We start from the raw sequence: 24,082 nt of genomic DNA on the forward strand, positions 1-24,082 counted from the left end.
TGCTGCGTCTCCTCCTTCCAGCATTTTCACTAGGAGTTAAGCAAGGACTGGCTTAGTTGCCTGACTCCAGGAGAGGGTTTACAGCTTTGGATCCCAAGTAGAGATAGGTGCCTCGCTCCAGCCTGGACTTAGATGCATAAGCCTCAGAGAGGCAGGACTTAGAAAAAAACCCTTTCATCAGCATCTGCTATTGGCTTGTTTAGGCAGCTCCTCAACTAGTTTTTGTGGATCCCATTTTCAGGTGCCTATCTCTCCCCATTCATTGTACAGGAAACCTGCCAAACTCAGGGTTTGTGAATTCTACTGGGTGGCTAGGCACCTTAGTACTTATAGTAGAGATGATGTGTAAGTTTCTGGATTGGGCAAAATTTTCTCTCACTTGTTCAACACATGTGTTATGGGTATGTTAACATATGGGAAAAATTATTCTGGCTACTTTGGGATTATCCCAATGTGAAAGATTTTAAATTTGAGGGGGTGGGTGGGGAGGGTGTACTTTGGCTAATTTTGAAGAAATTCGGTTTAGAAATAGTGAAGTTATAATCACTTGAAAATTACACATGCCACCACATGTATAGGTGTGCACTTCCAGGTATAAACATGCTTTCACACACATTTTTATGTGTGGGAAACTGCACGTTCAGTTAAACACACCCCTAACCATTTGAGTGTTTGATCCTTGTGGTCAGACATTCAAATACATGCAAAGACAATTTGAATGTTTCACCAGATATCTAAATGCAAGTACTTGTGTATATCATCACAAGGATTGGACTTTCAAATAAAAGCATTTGGTGCTTTTTTTTAATCCCAGTGTTTGATCAGACATTCAGAGAACCCAAGGTGCCTTGCCGTCTCAATAACTGTGATTGACTTTTTAGGGCTTGACTGGGTAACTATTACAGTGATGAGCTTCAATGGGAATATACATGTGAGTGAGCACCCACCACATGAGTAAATCCTGCACAATTAGGTTCTTAACATGCAGTTCTTTTGTCACAAAAATCTTAACTCAGCCACATAATAATATACCAACCTATGGTGCCTCATGCCCTGAAGGAATCCAGTGTGGTATACAAACTCAAAGTGATATGTAAACTATACATAGGGATCACTTCACTAGCACCTGAAATACAGCCACAGCTCTGGCAGAAAGGGTAAGGTTACCAGGTAGCAACTGAAAAAATGGGACAGGGGGTGGGGGGTAATAGGCACCTATATAAGAAAAAGTCCCAAAAATGGTACTGTCCCTTTAAAAATGGGACATCTGGTTACCCTACGGAAGGGGGATGTGGGAACTATAGTTCACAGTGCGCTAGACGCTACCACCCTTATTCGTGTTGCTTAGTGACTTACTTCACAAGTCTCCAGAAGACTTACTCCACTCTTATTGAAGTCTATCTCTTAAGTAAATCTTGGTCTTAGTCTTGTCATTGGTTTCTGATGTTTTGTTTTCCCCTCTGTGATTACCCAGCCTTTGATAAAAGCCTCTAAGTACTTCTCAGAGCAGGGAATCCCTTTCCCCAAAATTGTGCCAGGTGAAGAAGAAGCAAAAAGTCCAAAGGAGTGCTACATAGTTGGAGACAAAGAAGGCCCAGAAACACCTGTAGTGCTTCTTTTCCCACTAGTGAACGACACCTTCAGAAACTACAAAGCACCTGGTAAGTTAGCAGCAGCCAATCACTTTACTAAAGCCAGCATGATGAGCTTATCCATTCTCTAGATTCCCACTTTTAATTTCATTAAAATGAACCTATATTGGCTGGGTGCCTGTAAAAGACTTTGCTTTTAGACTCCTCACTGTAGTACCAGGTATGTCTATCATAGAATCATAGAATATCAGGGTTGGAAGGGATCTTAGGAGGTCATCTAGTCCAACCCCCTGCTCAAAGCAGGACCAATCCCCAGCTAAATCCTGAACTAAGTCTACATTGCAATAAAACACATGTGGCTGGCTTATGCCACATGACAGGTTGCAGGGCTATAAAATTGCAGTATGGATGTTTGGGCTTGGGCGTCTACACTGCAATTTTATAGCCCCAGAGCCTGAGACCTGAGAAGTTTCTGTTCACTTCACTGGGTTCTTGACTCTGAAACCTCAAATTGACTGTTTTAAATGTCAACCTTGTTAACTACTTGACTGCTGATCATTTTTAATAGCCATATCCACCTAATGTGCTTATCTCATAATCTCAAACTGCCTCCTATGTGCCAAAAGCCTCAGCTGTTCCCTACCCAAGTGCTAAAACCTCCTGCTTCCCCCAGAACATCTTCTACAATACAAGTTATTCATTATCAATACAAAAATCTACCCTACGTTGAAAATGGAAAATTTGAGGACATCATATAATAAATTGAATTTAATATCAAAATGTACAATATGGGGGCTGCTGTAATAATTTTTGAATCATTTTTGTATTAAAAATTAAAATCGCATCCATTTCTTAAATGAAGCTGCCATGGAATTTCCAGTCTATTGCATCAGAATCCCACAGAATCCAGGCGTCCTGCTACAGAGTTTAGATGTAGCTTGTCACAAAATACATGAGGCCTAATGATTAATATAACTATTTCTCCTTTGTAATAAACTTGATTCTGCCACTCATCTCTTAACACACCCTTCCTCTTTTTCCCCAATCCCTCTTTCTGTATGCTGACTGCCATCAAGGTACACGCCTCTCCTGATTTGGCAGTGGATGTACAACTTTTTCTAAGATCACTATGAATGTCTCCCAGTGTCCTGGCCTGTAGGAGGTGCTCAAAGAATGATGCAGTCCCTCACCACATCAGGCATCTAATTTCCACCAGTCTTGACAGTGGTGATCCAGGCAGCAATGTAGTGAATTAAGCTAAATATACTCCTAAAACATCCTCATAGCAATAAAATCTCACTGGAGAGAAATCTCTGGTCTGTGACTGATTGTGTGCACATGGCTGATAAAGCCTAGGACTATAATCATGTCGCAATAATAAACCTAATTGCTATTTTCCTCTAGGTGTGAAACGTAGTCCCTCAGAGATGGCAGAAGGTGAAATTGATGTTGCCGATATCAATGGTTCATATAATATAAATAATCTGCGCTATTCAGAGGAAGATTTTGACAAGCTGGCAAAACTGAGTTACTACAATGTCCAGAATAATAAAGACTTGATTCTTCAGGCCTTGCGTATAGCTGTGGAACGGAAAAAACAACATAGAAATAGTCTCAAACCTCATACTCCTCTGTGATGATACATCTTTCTCTCCCATCATTGGGAAGGATCCCAACATTCTACTGATTGTCCAGCATTATGGAATACGAAAGAAATATCCATCTGTTGATATTACTGAAGAAAAAAGGAACTGAAACAGACAGTGATGGAAATCCAAAGAATGCTAAAAATAGCATTCAGTCTGTACCAGGAAAAACTATATCTGCCTGTCAGAAATGGGAATAAAGATAAAGAGGAAAGCTCCTCCATAATTTATTCATGTGCTTCCCTTGTTAACACTCTCAGCAGAGTGGCCAAGTACTGAATTGGTGTTGAGGCTGAACTAATGCTGTCACTTCTAGAAGTGGCCTTTCCAAGTCAAGGTTGAGGCAGATTGGCAAGGAAATGTGAAGCAGCTTGCATTGCCATTGTTTGTGCTGTATCTATTATGTCAATTAAGAGAGGACTTCCACTACCAGGACTGCCAGTCCAGAACCTTTAAAGAGAACAGAATCAATTTTTAAATAAAATAATTAACATACTAAGATTTCTATACAAATATATATAAATATAAAGTAAAATTTTGCATAATAAAATGTTTTGTTGGATTCTAAGTGGTAATAATGAGATTTTTTTAAAAAACAACGTCCTCTTCTATTAGCAGAACTATTAATGCAAATGGTTGGTTCTGTATTCACAACTAGCAAAGAGTCTGGCGTAGAGATGATGCAAGCACCAGAGTTCAGCATTGGAACTGAATGTGAACTTTCCTAGTGTTTTGGACAGTTTGAATTTGGGATTCCAGTTTAGGCTCATCTCAAGTAAGACAATCTCACACACAAAAATTTCCTAAAGTGAAATTAATTTTGTAGAAACATAGCAGAGGTTTAGTTTTTAAGTCTAATGTTATTGCAACTCAGATCACTGATATGTGCCTGCAAACTTGATTTTAATTTAACAAACTTTTCGGGTCTGGGAACATCCTTAATTTTTTTCTGTTACATTCTGTTACAAAGGCTCCCTGTTCCTACAAACCCTTCCAGGCCTACAAGAGAGGAAGCACAATCCAGCAGACTTTAGGAGGTTCAGTGATTAGTGGGAATGGTCCCTTGGTCTGCTTGCTCACCCCACTGCTAACCCAACATTCTGTGGAGGGAAGTCCTGATGCTGCAGACTTCCCATGGTCTTCAAAAAGGAAGTCTTACTTCTGCAAATTCCTGTTGGTCCTCAGGATCAGGGCTCTCATCCAAGGAGGGCATAAGTGTGTCACTCTTCCTTTTGGCTTCATAGTGCCATAAGAACTAGAATTCTGCTGAGTGCAGGAAAGGGAGAGGGAAATGTGGCCGGGTAGGAAGCTTGATGAGCAGAACCAAGAGAAGAACCACTTCCCTTACCTTCCTGCTGCTTTTTAGACCCCATGAAGGGCTTACAGGGAGTGATAAGCCCCTTTCCCACATCTTGTGCAGCTCCATGAGTAACATTTTCTTGTAATAGACACCAAGTAAGAGTTTCCCTCTCAGGGACTCTCTGAATTTTAGAGGGAGTAACAAAATAAAGTTTTATACTGGAAATCAGTTGCAACCTTAAACAAGGAGCATGTTAACGAAGTTTAATAGACATAAAAATGGAACCTCTTGAAGACTACACACAGAGGTATCATACATGAGTAAGAAAACTCAGAACTTCAGAACTATGTAAAAATGTGCTGATACTGTGCATGGTTAAAAGATGTTACTATCCCAGACTTCAATAACATATAGCATGATTCTGCAGACCCTTTCTCCCACATGTAGTACCACTGACTTTGCCAGGATTATGTGCAGGCACACACCCCCGGCAGAAGGAATCTTCTATCCACTGATAGAGCAACACAAAGCTGGCTGAATACATCGGCGAATTGGCCCCATGGTGTGTATGTGAGTAGGTTGCCTCCTATTGGTTTGTTGCAACTTAGAAGCATTATAAGGTTATTTTTATAGCTGTTATGTAGTGAGCTCTTAAGTAATACACAGATGTTGGTTGGAAGAAGTAATAATGACTACAACATGTTTACGTTCAACACCTTCGATGAGTAGTCATCAAAAATAAGAAACATGAAACCAAACTTAAGAAAGGGGAAACAAAACTTAAGAAATGGGTATTTCCAAAAAAATGAGGAAGCCAGTCAAAAAGACCCTAAAGCAAACGTGAAGCACTTTAAAATACTTAGACTCAGCATGGAGGTTTCCTAAATACACCACAACTGAGTTACAAATGGCTTGCATAGTCTTAAACAAAACATGAAGCAGAAATGCAAGCAAAACCAGAATGGTTAAAATACAAGCGGTTATTTGAGCCCAACAGCTAATCTTTGAGGGGAAGGGAGAGGAGAGGGAATCCACTCCTACTGAAGCCAAAAGATGAGAGCATAAAATGTGGTATTCAATAAGCATGATGGAAAGTAGGAGGTCTAACCAGGATTTTGAAAAGTAAATACTCACCAAATCTCGTTTGTAGCTATGTTGGACTACCAAGCAGTAATTAAGGAGGAAAAGGATGTTGCAAAGAAGTTTAATGACTTTGTATCAGCCTTCACCATGGAGGTCATACCCTCTAAAGCCAAATACGGACCTAGCTTCAGCAAGGTCTTGCCCATTCACCCAGATCCACCCCAAAGTTTTACCTTCTAGATAGGCAGCAAGCCTATTTATTTATTTATTCCTTTTACCTGATAAGTCTCTGTTCAATGCATTGAGATTTTTAAAGCAATTAGCGGATTTAGGCATACATCTTCCATTAAAATGCTCTAAAATTAATGGAATGTGTCTAAATCCCGTAGGGTGCTTTGAAAATCTCAGTGCATTGGACAGAGACTTATCAAGTAAAAGGGATAAATAATAAGAAATGATCACTTAAAACTACACATATAATGTGATCATCTACATCTATTAGACCAGTTCCACTGAAAAATGTCAATGTTAATATGATAGGAAATTTAGGTGTGTCTAGAAAGGAAGAAGATGCTCAGTCTGGGCTAGCTTGGCTTCAGTGATACACATTACATTAGGTACAGACTTCTCAGATGATAATGGATGGCTACATCTGCTGTATCTAGAAGATAAACTGTTGGGAATTTAGGAGGAAAAATGGACAAAACTTTGCTGCTCCAGGTCCATAGCTAGATATCAGGGACCAGATTTTTATAGTGGAATAGGAGGAACACATGGTGTCTGACCAAAACTTTGATGGAACTGGTGAGAACCAGGTACCAGATCTGTGTTGCTTTTGCACTGGATTGTGCCAAAGTCTGAAGTTTTTTCTGGTCAAGTAGGAGTGGCAACATGTGTCCTTTATTTGGGATCAAAAACTGGTAGGAGCTGGCAATTTCTAGGTAGTGGATGTGTGTGTGTCTTTACCCACCTGTAGTGAGTCGGTGTGGCTCCCCTCCTGCCCGGAAGAGGGAGCCCACGTGCAGGCACCAGAGTGGGTGGGACCACCACCGCCTGTCCCCGCCCCCCGGAAGTCAAGGGGTGGGACAGGAAGTATAAAGGCCGGCCGCCAGAGCTCAGTCGGCGGCCAGCCACCGGAGGGAGCAGACGTGCGGCCGGGAGCTCCCGGCCAGGAGACCGTCGAAGACCGAGGCCTGGACCCTAGCTGGCCTGAGCTACCCCGGGCCCGCTACGAGGAGGAGCCGCCGGAGCCCGTTCACGCCCGCTACTGGGAGAATCCCTGGGAACCGCACCCCACTAACCCTGAGGGTGAGACTGGACCCGAACCCCTTCGCCCCTGCTGCTATCCAGAGGAGCCGCCTGAGGACCATTGGCCGGACTTCCCGGCAGAGCTACCAGACTTGCCGCCGAGCCCGGGCAGAGAGGAGCCCATGCAGGTGGACTGGCCCGATCCCGGCGCGACGAACGAGGTAGGCTTTGAAGGGGATCACGGAAGTAGCCCGGGGGTAGCCGACCCCGGTCCGGCTGTAACTGAGTGTGAGCCTATGTCAGTGTGTTGCGGTCTGGATACCCCACTGACCAGCAGCGGCAGCAACCGCTGTTAGGGTCCCGGGCTGGAACGCAGTGGAGTGGGTGGGCCTGCGTTCCCCCCTGCCACCCTCCGCACGGGTGGCAGGCTTCCCCCTCACCCAACGCTCGGCTACAGAAGCCTAGGCGTACCTTATTTGAACTATTTGCTCGCTCAGCCCCTGCAACAAGGGCCTGAGCCTAACTGTGTTTGCCCCGCCCTGATCCAGGGCCTGGGCTTTGAACTATTTGCTCGCTCAGCCCCTGCAACAAGGGCCTGAGCCTAACTGTGTTTGCCCCGCCCTGATCCAGGGCCTGGGCTCTGAACTATTGCTCGCTCAGCCCCTGCAACAAGGGCCTGAGCCTAACTGTGTTTGCCCCACCCTGATCCAGGGCCTGGGCTTTGAACTATTCACTCCCTCAGCTCCCTGCAAACAAGGGCCTGAGCCTAACTGTGTTTGCCCCGCCCTGATCCAGGGCCTGGGCTTTGAACTATTCACTCGCTCAGCTCCCTGCAAACAAGGGCCTGAGCTAACTGTGTTTGCCCCGCCCTGATCCAGGGCCTGGGCTCTGACTGCCTGCTCGCTCAGCCCCTGCAACCAAGGGCCTGAGCTAACTGTGTTTGCCCCGCCCTGATCCAGGGCCTGGGCTCTGATCTATTTGCTCGCTCAGCCCCTGCAGTCAAGGGCCTGAGCTTTAACTGTGGTTGCTCCGACTCTGCACTAAAGAGCCGGAGTTTCGGGACTAACTGACTGCTTGTTCCCACAGTAGTGAGTCGGTGTGGCTCCCCTCCTGTCCGGAAGGGTCGAGCCCCGGCTAGGACCTACTACATTTGGCGCCCAACGTGGGGCACGAGCCCCTGCCCCTGTGAGAAGGGGCTAGAGGGGGAGTGGCCGTTGCCCCCCCCCCCCGTTCTAAGGATGGATATGGAGCGGCTGTTTCAGCTGCTCACGGAGAGCCAGGAGCGACAGCAGACGGCCCAGCTGCAGCAGCAACAGCAACAGCAGGCCGCTCAGCTCGCGCAGCAACAGCAGCGAGATGCCGCCCAACTCCAGTTGCAGCAGGAGCAGCACACCGCCCAGCTCGAGCAACAGCAACAGCTGGTGCGGCAGTTGGGAGTCCAGCTGCAGCAGTTGCTGGTCACGCTCCCTCGCCCCGCACTGGGGCCGGCAGGGGAGGCTGCGGAGATGCCGCGGTTAGCTGCCCCCCTTCGCTTGACTAAGATGAGCCCAGACGACGACCCGGAGGCATTCCTGGTCACGTTCGAGCGGGTAGCCCTCGTCGCCGGGTGGCCCAGGGACCAGTGGGCTACCCTCTTAGCCCCCCACCTGACGGGGGCGGCCCAGGTGGCCTATCGGGGATTGGCGGCTGAGGAAGCACGGGACTACGACCTGGTGAAGGCCGCGATATTGGACGCCCTCGACGTCAGTCCCGAGACTTTCCGACAAAGGTTTCGGGGCCAGACTTACCCCACCGGGGCCCGACCGCGGGTAGTGGCCCAAACCTTAAAAGAGGCTTGCCGACGGTGGCTACAGCCCGGCACCCGGACGGCGGAGGAGGTAACCGAGCAGGTGGTGTTGGAACAGTTCGTGCACACCCTACCCTCCCGAGGGCGCGCCTGGGTGCTTCGCCACCGGCCGACGACACTGGCCCAGGCAGTGTCGCTAATGGAGGACTTCCTAGCCGCCGAAGATGCAGTAGGACCCACCTTCCGACGCCCCGGGCCCGAACCAGCCCGCGGCGAAAAGAAAGGGGAACCCCCGAGCGGACCACGACACCCCGCACCGAGGCCCGACCCCCGCCGCGAGACCCGGACCCGGCACGCGGACCCGGCTCCTCGGACCGGACCAGTGGCCCCGGGCCAGGGGCCCCCAAGGGCTCGGCGAAGCCCCCCCCGGAGCCCAAGCCGAGAAGGCCCCCGGAGCAGACGACCTGAACTCGGACCCTGCTTCAGTTGTGGGAAGATGGGGCACCTCCGGCGAGACTGTCCGGAGATGGATTGCAGCTATGGGTAAGTGTGGGCGGGCCACACTCGAGCCAGGCCAGCCATGAACCCCAAGCTGACCGTCCCGGCGGCCGTCGGAGGACGGACTACGCGGGCCTTGATCGACTCGGGTTGTGGCCAGACGTTGGTCCGTAAGGACCTGGTACCGCCGGGTGATACCCGCCTCGGATGTATTCATCTACAATGCATCCATGGGGATGTCCGACCATACCCCAGCGCCCGGGTCCCCCTAACCATCGCGGGGATCACCCGACACCTGGTGGTTGGGGTAGCTCCCCATCTTGCATACCCTGTGATCCTCGGTCGGGACTGGCCGGCCTTTGAGGAAGTCCTACGGTCCACGCCGGCCCTGGAGGCTGATCGGCTGGGGTCCTCCTCCGAGACCCCCGAGCAGGGTCCGGCGACCGAGATAGACGACACGGACGCAGCGGGACCGCCGCCGGAGCCGGCCCCTCAGCCCCGCTTCGATACCGATTTCTGTCGGGACCAGCGAGAGGATCCCACCCTTAGCCGCTTCTACGAGCAGCTCGTGGCAGTAGACGGGAGTGTTGTGGACCCCCAGCGGGCCACCCTGTGGCCCCATTTTGAGCTGCGCCGGGACCGGCTCTACCGCCTGGACCGTGACCCCCGCACCCAGGAACCACAAACCCAACTGTTAGTGCCCCTGTGTCACCGGCGGGCGGTAATGAAGTTGGCCCACGATGTGCCAGCCGCCGGGCACCTGGGGCGAGAGAAGACCCTCGCTCGAATCCTGGCGCGCTTCTTTTGGCCAGGAATCTCCCAGGAGGTGAAAGAATATTGCGCCTCCTGCCCAGAGTGTCAGAGGGTCGCCCCGCCCGGGATCCCCAAGGCACCCCTGGTCCCCATGCCAGTGATGGAGACGCCCTTTGAACGGGTCGCCATGGACCTCGTGGGCCCCCTCCCGAAAAGTGCCGCGGGGTTTCAATACATCCTGGTTTTGGTGGACTATGCCTCTCGGTTCCCCGAAGCCATCCCCCTGCGAAGTATTACCGCCCGGACTATCGCGGGGGAATTGCTGAAAATCTTCGCCCGAGTAGGACTGCCTAGAGAGATCCTGACCGACCAGGGAACGAACTTCACGTCCCAATTGTTGCGACAGGTCTGTGCCCTCTTAGGCATCAAACAACTCCGGACGTCCGTGTACCACCCGCAGACGGACGGGTTGGTGGAGCGGTTTAACCGCACTTTGAAAAGCATGTTGCGGAAATTCCCCGCAGAGGACCTCCGCCACTGGGACCAATTCCTTCCACCCTTGCTGCTAGCCATCCGAGAAGTCCCGCAGACCTCAACGAAATTTTCCCCTTTCGAGCTGCTGTATGGACGCAGACCACGGGGCCTCTTAGACCTGATGAGAGAGACCTGGGAACAGTCAGCGTCCCCAGCCCAGGGCCTCCTGAAATATGTCATCCAGTTACAGGAGCACCTTGCCCAGGCCGGAGCCCTGGCCCGCGAAAATTTGAAGACGGCGCAGGAGCGGCAGAAACGAACCTACGATCAGGGAGCCCAAGTCCGGGAGTTCCAACCAGGAGACCGTGTCCTACTCTTCCTCCCGTCTAGTGAGTCAAAATTGTTAGCCCGGTGGCAGGGACCTTACGACGTCGTGCGTAAGGTCGGTCCCGTCACCTACGAGGTGCGGCAACCGGACAAGCGGAAGGGAACCCAGCGGTATCACGTAAACCTGCTGAAACGGTGGCAGGACCGGGAGGGCCTCTTAATTGACCCATGCCCGCCCGAGCCGGAATTGGGACCCCACGTACCCTCGACGGATGACCCCCCGGCACCCCAATTAGGACAATCGCTCACGGAAGAGCAATGTAAACAGACTAACTGCCTGCTGCAGACCTTCAAACGAACCTTCACGGCCGTACCGGGCTACACGTCCCTGGTCAAACACTCCATCCAGACCGAGCCGGGGAAAGTGGTTCGAGAGACGACCCGGCCCCTGCCCTATCGGATGCGGGATGCGGTCGAGGAGGAAGTAAGAGCCATGCTGGCTCTGGGCGTCATTGAGCCGTCCCAGAGCGAGTGGCGTAGTCCGGTGGTCCTGGTGCCCAAGCCGGACGGTACCCGCCGCTTCTGCATCGACTTTCGGAGGGTAAACGCCATCTCGCACTTCGATGCCTACCCGATGCCCCGTGTGGACGAGTTATTGGGACGCCTGGGGGAGGCCCAGTATATCACCACCTTGGATCTCAGCAAAGGCTACTGGCAGATCCCCCTCGAGGAGACCTCAAAAGAGAAAACCGCCTTTGCCACTCCAACGGGGCTGTACCAATTCACGCAGATGCCATTCGGTCTCCATGGAGCCCCAGCCACCTTCCAGCGGCTGATGGACCGACTTCTGCAGCCCCATCAGGACTATGCGGCAGCGTACCTAGACGACGTGGTCATCTATAGCCGCGGCTGGGAGGACCATCTGCCCTGGGTTGCGGCGGTCCTAAGGTCCCTACGACAGGCGGGCCTGACCGCCAACCCCAAAAAGTGCCGTATTGCCTGGCAAGAGACCAACTACCTCGGCTATACCGTCGGGGGCGGGCGGGTCAAGCCCCTCGTCGGGAAAGTCCAGGCCCTCCTGGACTGTCCCACCCCGTCGACCAAACGGCACGTTCGGCAGTTCCTGGGCCTCGTTGTGTATTACAGACGGTTCATCCCCCAGTTCGCGACCATCGCAGCACCCTTAACTGGGCTTCTGACGAAGGACAGCCCCCGGCAGGTACGATGGTCCCCCGAATGTGAGGCGGCCTTCCGGACACTGCAGAAGTGCCTCTGCCAGGAGCCGGTTCTCTATAGCCCGGACTTTAAACGCCCATTCATCCTACAGACCGACGCCTCCGGCGTAGGGTTAGGGGCAGTCTTGTCCCAAGAAGTGGAGGGAAAGGACCACCCCGTATTATATCTCAGCCGGAAGCTGTTCCCCCGTGAGAGGAATTACGCAGTGGTGGAAAAAGAGGCCCTCACGGTGAAGTGGGCCTGCGATGCCCTGCGCTTCTACCTCCTCGGGGCCCCGTTCACCCTCGTCACAGACCACGCCCCCCTCCGGTGGCTAATGCGGATGAAAGATAATAATGCCCGCATTATGCGGTGGTACCTCGCCTTACAGCCCTACGCATTTACGGTCCAGCATCGAGCTGGTAAGGACCATACGAATGAGGACTTCCTATCCCGCATGGGGGAGATGGAAGGACCTGGCCCCGACATGCGGGAGCCAGTCTTAAGGGGGGGGGGGGTGTAGTGAGTCGGTGTGGCTCCCCTCCTGCCCGGAAGAGGGAGCCCACGTGCAGGCACCAGAGTGGGTGGGACCACCACCGCCTGTCCCCGCCCCCCGGAAGTCAAGGGGCGGGGCAGGAAGTATAAAGGCCGGCCGCCAGAGCTCAGTCGGCGGCCAGCCACCAGACGTGCGGCCGGGAGCTCCCGGCCAGGAGACCGTCGAAGACCGAGGCCTGGACCCCTAGCTGGCCTGAGCTACCCCGGGCCCGCTACGAGGAGGAGCCGCCGGAGCCGTTCACCGCCCGCTACTGGGAGAATCCCTGGGAACCGCACCCCACTAACCCTGAGGGTGAGACTGGACCCGAACCCCTTCGCCCCTGCTGCTATCCAGAGGAGCCGCCTGAGGACCATTGGCCGGACTTCCGGCAGAGCTACCAGACTTGCCGCCGAGCCGGGCAGAGAGGAGCCCATGCAGGTGGACTGGCCCGATCCCCGGCGCAACGAATGAGGTAGGCTTTGAGGGGGATCACGGAAGTAGCCCGGGGGTAGCCGACCCCGGTCCGGCTGTAACTGAGTGTGAGCCTATGTCAGTGTGTTGCGGTCTGGATACCCCACTGACCAGCAGCGGCAGCAACCGCTGTTAGGGCCCCGGGCTGGAACGCAGTGGAGTGGGTGGGCCTGCGTTCCCCCCTGCCACCCTCCGCACGGGTGGCAGGCTTCCCCTCACCCAACGCTCGGCTACAGAAGCCTAGGCGTACCTTATTTGAACTATTTGCTCGCTCAGCCCTGCAACAAGGGCCTGAGCCTAACTGTGTTTGCCCCGCCCTGATCCAGGGCCTGGGCTTTGAACTATTCACTCGCTCAGCTCCCTGCAAACAAGGGCCTGAGCCTAACTGTGTTTGCCCCGCCCTGATCCAGGGGCCTGGGCTTTGAACTATTCACTCGCTCAGCTCCCTGCAAACAAGGACCTGAGCTAACTGTGTTTGCCCCGCCCTGATCCAGGGCCTGGGCTCTGAACTGTCCTGCTCGCTGAGCCCCTGCAACCAAGGGCCTGAGCTAACTGTGTTTGCCCCGCCCTGATCCAGGGCCTGGGCTCTGATCTATTTGCTCGCTCAGCCCCTGCAGTCAAGGGCCTGAGCTTTAACTGTGGTTGCTCCGACTCTGCACTAAAGAGCCGGAGTTTCGGGACTAACTGACTGCTTGTTCCCACAGTAGTGAGTCGGTGTGGCTCCCCTCCTGTCCGGAAGGGTCGAGCCCCGGCTAGGACCTACTACACCACCTATTGAGGAGAGATGCACAGGGGTCTGGATTTCTACAAGAAGTAGAGCCAGCTGCCCTTCTTCTCTATTTAACTGGTAGAAGTTTGGTATGAAGAGACTAGGATGAGGGTGCTGAATGTTTTTGAGGTGTTGCTCTGCCAGTTTCAACAGTGTCCAGCTAAAAGCTGGTGCAGTTTTTCTCTATTCAGACGTAGAATTGGGGGAAATGAGGATAAAGAATTGGCAAAATCAACCTCAATCTGGGTACCAGATACATGTTTTTATAGTATTATTGGGCTAAAGTGCATCACAATCCAGATGATTCCAGTGAAGTAGGAGAGGCTATGTTTGTTTTCTATTCAGATTGTGTAATTTGGGGATTGGGCCAAAATTTGCGAGATCCATGTGGATCCAGGTGCTGGCTGTGGATATTGGTAGAACTCCTGCAGGGATGGATTGGGTCTAGGCTTTTTTTTTCCATAGTAGGATCGTCTAGATTTGTCCATTCGTGCCACAGAATTTGGGACTAAGGTCCTAAATCTGATGGGCCTGGCAGGATTCATGTGCCAGATCTCAATGTCTGCGGTGGCTGCGTGCCAGGAGAGAGTCCAGGCCCACAATTTTTTAGCATGGACAGGGGATTGGGGGACATTAGGGGCTGGACTCAGCAGGATGCAGGCCCCAGGGGATGCCGGTGCCGGCTCTGGAGTTGCGTGCGGCTTCGTGCTCTGGGAACGTGCGGGGATGGGGCAGCGGTGACTCCACTTGATCGGTGTTGATGGGACACTAGGGAACCTGGCCCCCAACACCCCCAGGCCGAGGGTCAGTCCGGGTTTCCCCAGCGGTGCGCAGACCCGCCGGAGAGCGAGAGGGTTGGACAAGGCCGGGCTGGCTCCCCGCCCCGGGGGCGGTGCTCGGGCCGTGCCCAGGGAGGAGGGGCGCTGCCGGCCGGCCGCCAGTGAGTCAGTCTGTGCGGTGCTGCGTGTAGCGGGCGGCGGGGTCGGGATGTTCAGCTGGATGGGGAAGCAGGCGGGCGGGCGAGAGCGGGCCGGCGGCGGCGACGCGGTGCAGACGGTGACCGGGGGGCTGAAGGAGCTGTACACGCGGCGGCTGCAGCCGCTCGAGGACTATTACCGCTTCCAGGACTTCCACTCGCCCACGCTGGAGAAGGCCGACTTCGACAACAAGCCCATGGTGCTGCTGGTGGGGCAGTACAGCACGGGCAAGACCACCTTCATCCGGTAAATACCCCCCCCCCCCGCCTGCCTGCCTTCCTTCCGCAAATCCCCCCGCCCTTCCTCTAGTAAATACCCTCCACTGCCTGCCTGCCTCCCTCTGCTAAATACCCCCCCGCGCGCCTCCCTGCCTTCCTTCCGCAAATCCCCCCCCCCGCCCTTCCTCTGGTAAATACCCCCCACTGCCTGCCTGCCTCCCTCTGCTAAATACCCCCCCCCCGCGCCTCCCTGCCTTCCTTCCGCAAATCCCCCCCCCCCGCCCTTCCTCTGGTAAATACCCCCCACTGCCTGCCTGCCTCCCTCTGCTAAATACCCCCCCCGCGCCTCCCTGCCTTCCTTCCGCAAATCCCCCCCCCGCCCTTCCTCTGGTAAATACCCCCCACTGCCTGCCTGCATTCCTCCCACCTTCATCTAGTAAATACCGCCCGCCGGTAAATACCCCCCCACACACACACACTGCCTGCCTTCATCCGGTAAATACCCCCCCCCCCCACACACACACACACTGCCTGCCTTCATCCGGTAAATACCCCCCCCCCCCCCACACACACACACTGCCTGCCTTCATCCGGTAAATACCCCCCCACACACACACACTGCCTGCCTTCATCCGGTAAATACCCCCCCACACACACACACACTGCCTGCCTTCATCCGGTAAATACCCCCCCCCCACACACACACACACTGCCTGCCTTCATCCGGTAAATACCCCCCCACACACACACACACACTGCCTGCCTTCATCCGGTAAATACCCCCCCCCCCCCCACACACACACACTGCCTGCCTTCATCCGGTAAATACCCCCCCACACACACACACTGCCTGCCTTCATCCGGTAAATACCCCCCCCCACACACACACACTGCCTGCCTTCATCCGGTAAATACCCCCCCCACACACACACACTGCCTGCCTTCATCCGGTAAATACCCCCCCCACACACACACACACACTGCCTGCCTTCATCCGGTAAATACCCCCACACACACACACACACTGCCTGCCTTCATCCGGTAAATACCCCCCCACACACACACACTGCCTGCCTTCATCCGGTAAATACCCCCCCACACACACACACTGCCTGCCTTCATCCGGTAAATACCCCCCTCCCCCCCCCCCCCACACACACAGTGCTTGCCTTCATCCGGTAAATACCCCCGACCCCCGCCGCTGCCCACGTATGTGAATATTCCTTGCTTCAGTCCAGTAGCGGTACACTCCTTCATTTAGAAATAACCCCATTGAGGGTAAACGTCCCCTTTCCTTCCTCATTCGGTAAATACCCCCACAGGGGTAAATACCTTCCAGCCCTTACCCAGGGGAACAACATTGACATACAGCCCACCACCAGTGTAGTTGCCGCTGTGCCTAAGCTTCATACTGTAAAGACATCAGCAACTGGGTTATATACTCCCTTGGCCCTCCTGCCAGCACACAGTTTCATACAATAAATACTCCATAACTACCCACTCTTGCATGCACCGTGGCCATGCCCCCTCTGCCACTTTCCTTTCATACAGTAAGTATCCATTTCACACCTCCACTGAATGATTAGTTCCCTGCTCCTCCATCTTCATATGATAAATACCCCTCACCCTGTCATTTCCACTCTCACTTGGTAAATACCTCCTTGGCCCTGCTGCCTATCTGTTAAATAATCCTCCATCTGCCCCCTGCACTTGCATAAGAAAATACCTTTTCATGTGGTAAGTACCACTACCCCGGGTGAACAAACCTACCATTTTCATACAGTAACAAACCTATTATCCTTGAACAGTAACACACCTCTAGAGTAAACATGGGGTGGAAAGTTGAGAGGCCTGTCACTAGAATGAAGACAATAACCTTGATGGCTGAGGCAGAAGAAGCTCCAAGCTGTGGCTTGTGTTATCATGAACGTGCAAGTGAAAACATCTCCACTGGGTGGACAGGTGGAACAAGTTTGCTTGGATGAGGGCAGGATTGAAAAATGTGGAGTATGTAGGAAAGTGCGAACGCATGATTTAAAAGTACTTTAAAAGAAGATAAAAACATAACATGTATTAACTACCTGTTCCATCTTAAAGCCACAAAGCAAGTAGCACTGGTGTATTGAGTGAATCAGGACCTTTTGTTTGTTGACATGCAAATTAACTAATCAGTCTAAGCCAGGGGTGGGCCAATTTTTTGGCCCAAGGGCCATATCTGAGTGGGGAAATTGCATGCAGGGCCATGAATGTAGGGCTGGGGCGGGGGTTGGGGTGCAGGAGGTAATGTGGGTTGTGGGAGGGGGTGTGGTGTGCAGGAAGGGGCTCAGGGCAAGTAGTTGGGGTGCGGGGTGCGGCGGGGCTCAGGGCAGGGGGTTGGGGTGCAGGAGGGGGTGTGGAGTGCAGGAAGGGGCTCAGCAGGGGGTTGGGGCTCAGCAGGGAGCTCAGGGCAGGGGGTTGGGGTGTGGGGTTCAGGAGGGGTGCGGGCTCTGGCCTGGCACTGCTTACCTTGAGTGGCTCCGGGGTGGCAGCTGCGCGCAGCAGGGTTAAGGCAGGATCCCTGCCTGCCCTGGCCCCACGCCACTCCTGGAAGTGGCCAGCATGTCCGGCACTGGCTTGCCCTCTGCCTCCTGCTCCCCCAGAGGCCGCAGGAACGTGGTGCTGTCAGCTTCTGGGAACGAGCGGGGCCAGGGCAGGCAGGGATCCTGCCTTAGCCCCGCTATGCCATGGGGCTGGCAATCCCGCGGGCCGGATTGAAAGCCCTGATGAGCCGGATCTGGCCCACGGGCCATAGTTTGCCCTCCCCTGGTAAGCCTTCTGTTGTGTTATCACTGTATTGGAGAGAAAAGCTTTTCTAAACGTCTGAAAAATATGATATTTAAGTTTGATGCACATTTCTGAATTTTTTCAGCATTCTGTTCTGTTTTTGCCTTCCTGTTTAAGGACGCTATCTCATGGCTTTTTGTACTGATGGGAAGGAATATGTGTTGTTTTCCATTTACTGTAATATTTTTCTAGCTTGGTTCAATAAACAGTAGTTACTGTGAGTTAATATAGTGTATAACTGCATCAGCAGTCAAGTGTAAAACATCTAAAAGCTGTGCAGCCCATAGTGCTAGTTTTGGTGTTGCATTGAAATGCAGGATCCAGATTTGCGAGTGACCTTGGTACTTCTGTTTCTGTGGCCGGTAGATTCAGATCCCTCAGAAAGGTAGCACATGTGCATTAAGTTATACGTAGGCATATGCCACTCTACTCTTTCTTGAGTTTAGTATAAGTAAGATTGCACCTGAGTGGGATGTAAGATCTTTTAGAAGTGATAGTTTTATGAAATATAGTTCTGTGGAGATAACGAACTTTGAAGGAAATGGGACCCTACAATTCTATACCAGTGATCACTAACCTGTCTTGCTCAGGACACCCAGAACTGTGAGCCACTGTGTTACACCTGTGCCTTAGCAAGAATGAGAGCTTTGCCACTGCTAAGCTGTGCGTCAGTTCTCTGACACACCAGTCTGTCTGTCTTTCCAACAAATTCATCAAGAATCTACCAGTGTAAACTTTCAGGTAACAATCAGTGAAGCCCAGTTCCTGACTTCTCCAGAGACGTCTCCCTGCAGTGTCCAGTCCCTCCCACTGGACACTCTCAGAAATTGTTTGGTGCCTCCAAAGAGAGAATGCACACATCAGACTGTAGGTTAGCTGAAAACTCACCCTTCACTTTAATACACAGTACTGGTTTTGTAATAAAACAAGAATACGTTTATTAACAAAGAAGAGAGACTTTATTGGTAATAAGCAAGAGAAAAAGAGATAGATATGGTTGCAAATAAAACAACGCACAACACATTTTCTAGTGACTAAAACTTAATCTTAGCAATCTTTGCCTAAGTGGTTTTCTTATATCAAGTTATCAGCATCTCCAGGCCAAGAGAATGCAACTTTCACATGCTCACAAGTTGTTCACGTGCTGTTCCCTGTGTCCCCTAAGTGATGGGTAACTAAAATATCTTTTTTGCTCCCCTTTTATTATTCAAAGTCCATTGTGTCTGCCTCAAGAACCAGGAAGGCTTCCTGGGGTGCAGATTCTGTCCCCTGCTGTGATGGGTCAGTGGTTTTCTCCCGTGCTCATTTAGCTTGATGGCTTTGTTTACATTATATGTAAATGAACTTCCATTGTCCTCTGCCTGTAACCAAGCTGGTCAGACATATAGAGAGAGAGAGAGAGAGAGAGAGTGTGAATGAATGAATGAATTTGAATATAACCTGTACATGTATCACACAATGATTTTCAAGACTAGTGTGTCACCAGTACACACATGACACCTTCCCTGACACCTTTGATATATATATATTCGGCCCTACCAAATTCACAGTCCTGTTTGGTCAATTTCACAGTCATGGGATTTAAAAAATTGTAAATTTCATGATTTCAGCTATTTAATCTGAAATTTCACGGTGTTGTAATTGTAGGGGACTTGACCCAAAAAGTAGTTGCATGGGGGATGCAAGGTTATTGTGGGGGTACTGCTACCCTTACTTCTGTGCTGTTGCTGGCAGTGGCGCTGCCTTCAGAGCTGGGCAGCTAGAGAGTGGCAGCTGCTGGCCAGAAGCCCAGCTCTGAAGGCAGAACCGCTGCCAGCAGCAGTGCAGAACTAAGGATGGCATGGTATGGTATTGCCACCGTTACTTCTGTGCTGCTGCTGGCGGGGTGCCGCCTTCAGAGCTGGGCACCCAGCCAACAGCTTCTGCTCTCTGACCACCACTCTCCGGACACCCAGCTCTGAAGGCAGCGCAGAAGTAAGGGTGGCAATACTGTGGACCCCCCTAAAATAACCTTGTGACCGCCCCCTGCAACTCCCTTTTGGGTCAGGACCCCCAATTTGAGAAACTCTGGTCTCCCCCTGTGAAATCTGTATAGCATAGGGTAAAAGCACACAAAAGACCAGATTTCATGTCCGTGATGCGATTTTCATGGCAGTGAATTTGGTAGGGCCCTAGATCTATATTATGGCAACAATGTGCTGGGGAAATGAGTGCGTCAGGCCTGATGTGAGTTACAGTATGGCGGGGGGAAGAGGGCTCTCTGCCACTTAGCCTTGAAGGGGTTGTGGGTCACGAAACCTTAAAGATATTAAACTTTTTGTGAGCTGTCCTGTATGACATAGTACTATTTACAATTAAATATTCTTGCAGTGATAATATATGGAGATATAGAACTGGAAGGGACCATGAAAGGTCATTGAGTCCAGCCCCCTGCCTTCACTAGCAGGACCAAATACTGATTTTTGCCCCAGATCCCTAAGTGGCCCCCTCAAGGATTGAATTTACAACCCTGGGTTTAGCAGGCCAATGCTCAAACCACTGAGCTATCCCTCCCTTGCCCCAAATATTTCATGATTTTTTTTTTTTTTTTTAAATGTGGGCTAGGTTCAGCATTTTTCCTCTTGCCTTTCCTGTCTTTCCTGTTTCTCTTGTTACTTCAAACACTTGTTTGGTAATTACTTTACGATTATGTACAGGGCATGACCTTGCAAATATGTACATGGCATGAAAATGTCTGCATTTCCCCACATGTTAATTATACAAAGTTGCTAGTTTTTGCATTCCTCATAAATTGCACTGAAAATGTAATTTTCCCAAGTACAGTAACTTAGAACTGTCCAAGGAACGTTGTAGAGATGAGGATCAAGTTTTAATCTGCTTTTTATATCTGCAAGGTTCATGGAAAGTCCTACTTTAAATTCTACAAAACTTCTTTTTTCTTATTCTCTAAATACCAACAGATTATCATTTACTAGCAACTTACAATAACAAACTATCTTTTTTTCTCTTTTAACATAGGCCCAGATCCTGCAGAGTCTTATACCCATGTTTACCTTTACCACTGAACAGTTCAACTGTCTTCAAACGTTTAAATAGCAAGTTAGTTTTCTCTTCTCTTATTTACAACTACCCATTGGAAGCTTGAAACTGAATTTGGTTTCTTTAGTGATTATTGCTTCCATCCCGCAAGCTCTTATACACTGCTTAATTTTGCTTGGATGAGTAAATTAAGGTTATGCATAAGTATTTGCAGAATTGCGAATTAGGACATAATTAGGTAAGGAAACCAAGTGCAGCTTTGGGCTCCCAAAGGGTAGGTGCAGATAAGAGAAGTGGAAAAGTTATTTGTATTTTAAGGCTATTTGTGAAAAATAGTTTATTGTTCAAACATTGCCCTGTGCTCACATTAACTTTTTTTTTTTTTATTAAATTAAAAGCTGCTTTGTGGGTTTGGAGTTCTTATAGTATTGTGACGGGTTCGGTCACAGGGATCCCCTGGGGACTGTCACCTGATGTGCTGAAATTACCTCTGAGCCTGTTTTCCCTGCCAGCTTGGGACTCCAGAATCCTGCCTTGTTGAGCCAGACATGCTAGTTAGCTGCAACAGAGACTCAGGGTCTGGGCCATGCACGCAAAGTTGCAGACTTTAAGCAAAAACAGCTCAGCAGGTTACCTCTCCAGCACCCAGACACCCAATTCCCAATGGGATCCAAACCCCAAATAAATACGTTTTACTCTGTATAAAGCTTATACAGGGTAAATTCATAAATTGTCCACCCTCTGTAACACTGATAGAGAGAGATGCACAGCTGTTTGCTCCCCCAAGTATTAATCACTTACTCTGGGTTAATTAATAAACAAAAGTGAGTTTATTAAGTATAAAAATAAGATTTAAGTGGTTTCAAGTAATAATAGACAGAACAAAGTAAGTCACCAAACAAAATAAAGCAAAAACATGCAAGTCTAAGCCTAATACATTAAGAAACTGATTACAGGTAATATCTCACCCTCAGGGATGTCCCAATAAACTTCTTTCACAGACTAGACTTCTTCCTAGTCTGGGCCCAATCCTTTCCCCTGGTACAGTCCTTATTAGTTCCAGCAGTCATCTTGGGTGGTAAGCAGGGGCTTTCTCATGACTGGCAGCCACCTTTGTCCTGCTCCGCCCCCTCGTATAGCTTTGGTACAAGGCGGGGATCTTTTGTCTGTGCTTGGACCACAACCCTCCTTCTAAATGGAAAAGTACAAGATTTCAGATGGATTTCAGTATCAGGTGACATGGTGACATGTCCCTGTAAGACCTCATTCTTCATTACCGGTGGGCTGGCTCACACCTACACAGGAAGGCTTGCAGGTAAATAAACCCATTTACAGTTCATTGATTCTGAAGCACCCTTAATATATTTACATCAGTAATACAAGTTTATATCTTATTTTTTTAACTCCAGACATAGAAATAATACATGCAAACAAATAGGATGAACACACTCAGTAAATTACAAGCTTTCTAATGATACCATACAATGGGTATTTAGCACAAGCATAATCCAGTTATGTCATATTCATAAGCATATTTCCATAAAGCGTATGGAGTGCAACGTCACACCCTCCTCCTGAACTTATTACCAGAGTCCATGGTGGAGGCAGTACACCTAAAATTCCTCTTTCCTGGACAGGGCATCTGCTATCCAGTTCTCTTTTCCTTTAATATGCATAATTTCCATGTCAAATTCCTGCAGGACCAGGCTCCAGAGTAGCAGTTTGGATTTTTATGTCCTTAGTTCGGTTAAGCCATGCCAAGGTTGAATGGTCAGTTAGAATCACTCTTTTTCTATGACAGAGTAATTCTGTTCAGCAGGGGACACCTTTTTGCTTAGGAAGGCAATGGGATGCTTCTTGTTGCCCTCCCCTGACTGCATTAGCACAGCACCCAACCCTGTTTCTGATGTATCCGTACACAATTCAAAAGTCTTATCAAAGTCAGGGATGACCAGCACAGGCTCCGCAGACAAGAGTGCATTTACCTTTCTGACACGCCTCTGACAAAATTACCTTATTAGGTTGATGCTTTTTACATAAGTGTGTGATTGGGGATACAGTGTCACTGAACCCCTCCACAAACCTCCTGTAATAGTTTGCCAAGCTTATGAAGGATTGGACTTGCCTTTTAGTCTGGGGTACAGGCCATTTTATGATGGCTTCCACCTTAAGAAGGTTGGGGGATATTTTGCCCCTCCCCACCCCCCCACTACCCAGTGTCCTAGATAAGGGACTTTGGCTGCCCCTGTCTTGCACTTAGAGGGTTTCACAGTTAGCCCAGCTTCTTTGCGCTTTGATGGCACAACTCCCAGGTGCTCCTTGTGGTCACTCCAGGTGTTGCTGAATACAGCAAAGCCATCTATGTATGCCCCCTAGCATAATTCTGCAAACCATTTAACACTCTATTAACCAGTCTCTGGAAGGTTGCACCAGCATTTACCAGACCAAAAAGTAGCACCGTAAATTCATAGAGCCCTATGTCCGTGATAAAAGCTGATGTTTGTTGTGCCTCCCCCTCCAAAGGGATCTGCCAGTAGCCTTTAGTTAGATCAGAGGTACTGAGGTACTTGGCTTGGCTCAGCATATCCAGCATGTCATCAATTCTTGGCATGGGGTATGCATCTGTTACAGTGACAGCATTGAGTTTCCCATAGTCTACACAAAATCTTACAGTGCCATCCCTTTTGGGGACCAAGACCACAGGGGAAGCCCACGCAATGTCAGATTCCTTAATCACCCTCAGGTCCAACATGCTTTGTATCTCAGCATGAATTTGCTCCTTCATCTTGCTGGTGGTGCTGCAAGACCTGGAACGGGGGGGTTGTGTGCCTTTCGTGAGGATTCTATGGGACAGCGAGTGTGTCCTCCCTGGTTTGTTGGAAAATACTCACTGTACTTTTGCAGCATTGATAACATTTCCCCCTTTTCGACTGGTGTCAGCTCCCTACAGATTTCCATCCTTTCCAGAGTTGACCCATTTTGGCATTCAGCCATCAAATCAGTGAGTGGGCATGCCTCAGTTTCCCCTTTGACACAACCGATCATGTTTACCCTGGCCACTCTACTGTGATAGGCCTTGAGTCTGTTTACATATACTAGATAGGGCATAGTATCATCAAGCAGCTTTTTAACTTTATAAGTTTCCTCATTTGCCACTTCCACCACTTCAAAGGCCCCCTCCCAGGAGTTTTGCATTTTGAATTTTTTCGCAGGACTGAGTAACATTACCAAATCACCCATGTCAAAAGTGCGTTTACAAGTATTTTTATCATGCCATGCCTTTTACTTGGCCTGACTGCTCTGGAGGTTGTTTTGGACAATTTCCATC

The 24,082-nt window shown here is 50.4% G+C and overlaps 2 protein-coding genes across 2 annotated transcripts in view; both read left to right on the forward strand.

The window, feature by feature from the left end:
- LOC128835464 (cytosolic phospholipase A2 epsilon-like) overlaps positions 1-3,679 on the forward strand; it is a 56,237-nt gene extending 52,558 nt beyond the window's left edge. The window contains exons 20-21 of the mRNA XM_054024972.1: positions 1,475-1,661; positions 2,997-3,679. Of these exons, the coding sequence (XP_053880947.1) occupies positions 1,475-1,661; positions 2,997-3,229 (420 nt within the window). The 3' untranslated portion in view covers positions 3,230-3,679. The remainder of the gene's footprint in view (positions 1-1,474; positions 1,662-2,996) is intronic.
- Positions 3,680-14,667: 10,988 nt separating this feature from the next.
- EHD4 (EH domain containing 4) overlaps positions 14,668-24,082 on the forward strand; it is a 65,180-nt gene continuing 55,765 nt past the window's right edge. Inside the window, exon 1 of the mRNA XM_054024973.1 lies at positions 14,668-14,920. Within this exon, the coding sequence (XP_053880948.1) occupies positions 14,685-14,920 (236 nt within the window). The 5' untranslated portion in view covers positions 14,668-14,684. The remainder of the gene's footprint in view (positions 14,921-24,082) is intronic.

Source organism: Malaclemys terrapin, chromosome 4, assembly GCF_027887155.1.
Source record: "Malaclemys terrapin pileata isolate rMalTer1 chromosome 4, rMalTer1.hap1, whole genome shotgun sequence".
Taxonomy (NCBI): Eukaryota; Metazoa; Chordata; order Testudines; family Emydidae; genus Malaclemys; species Malaclemys terrapin.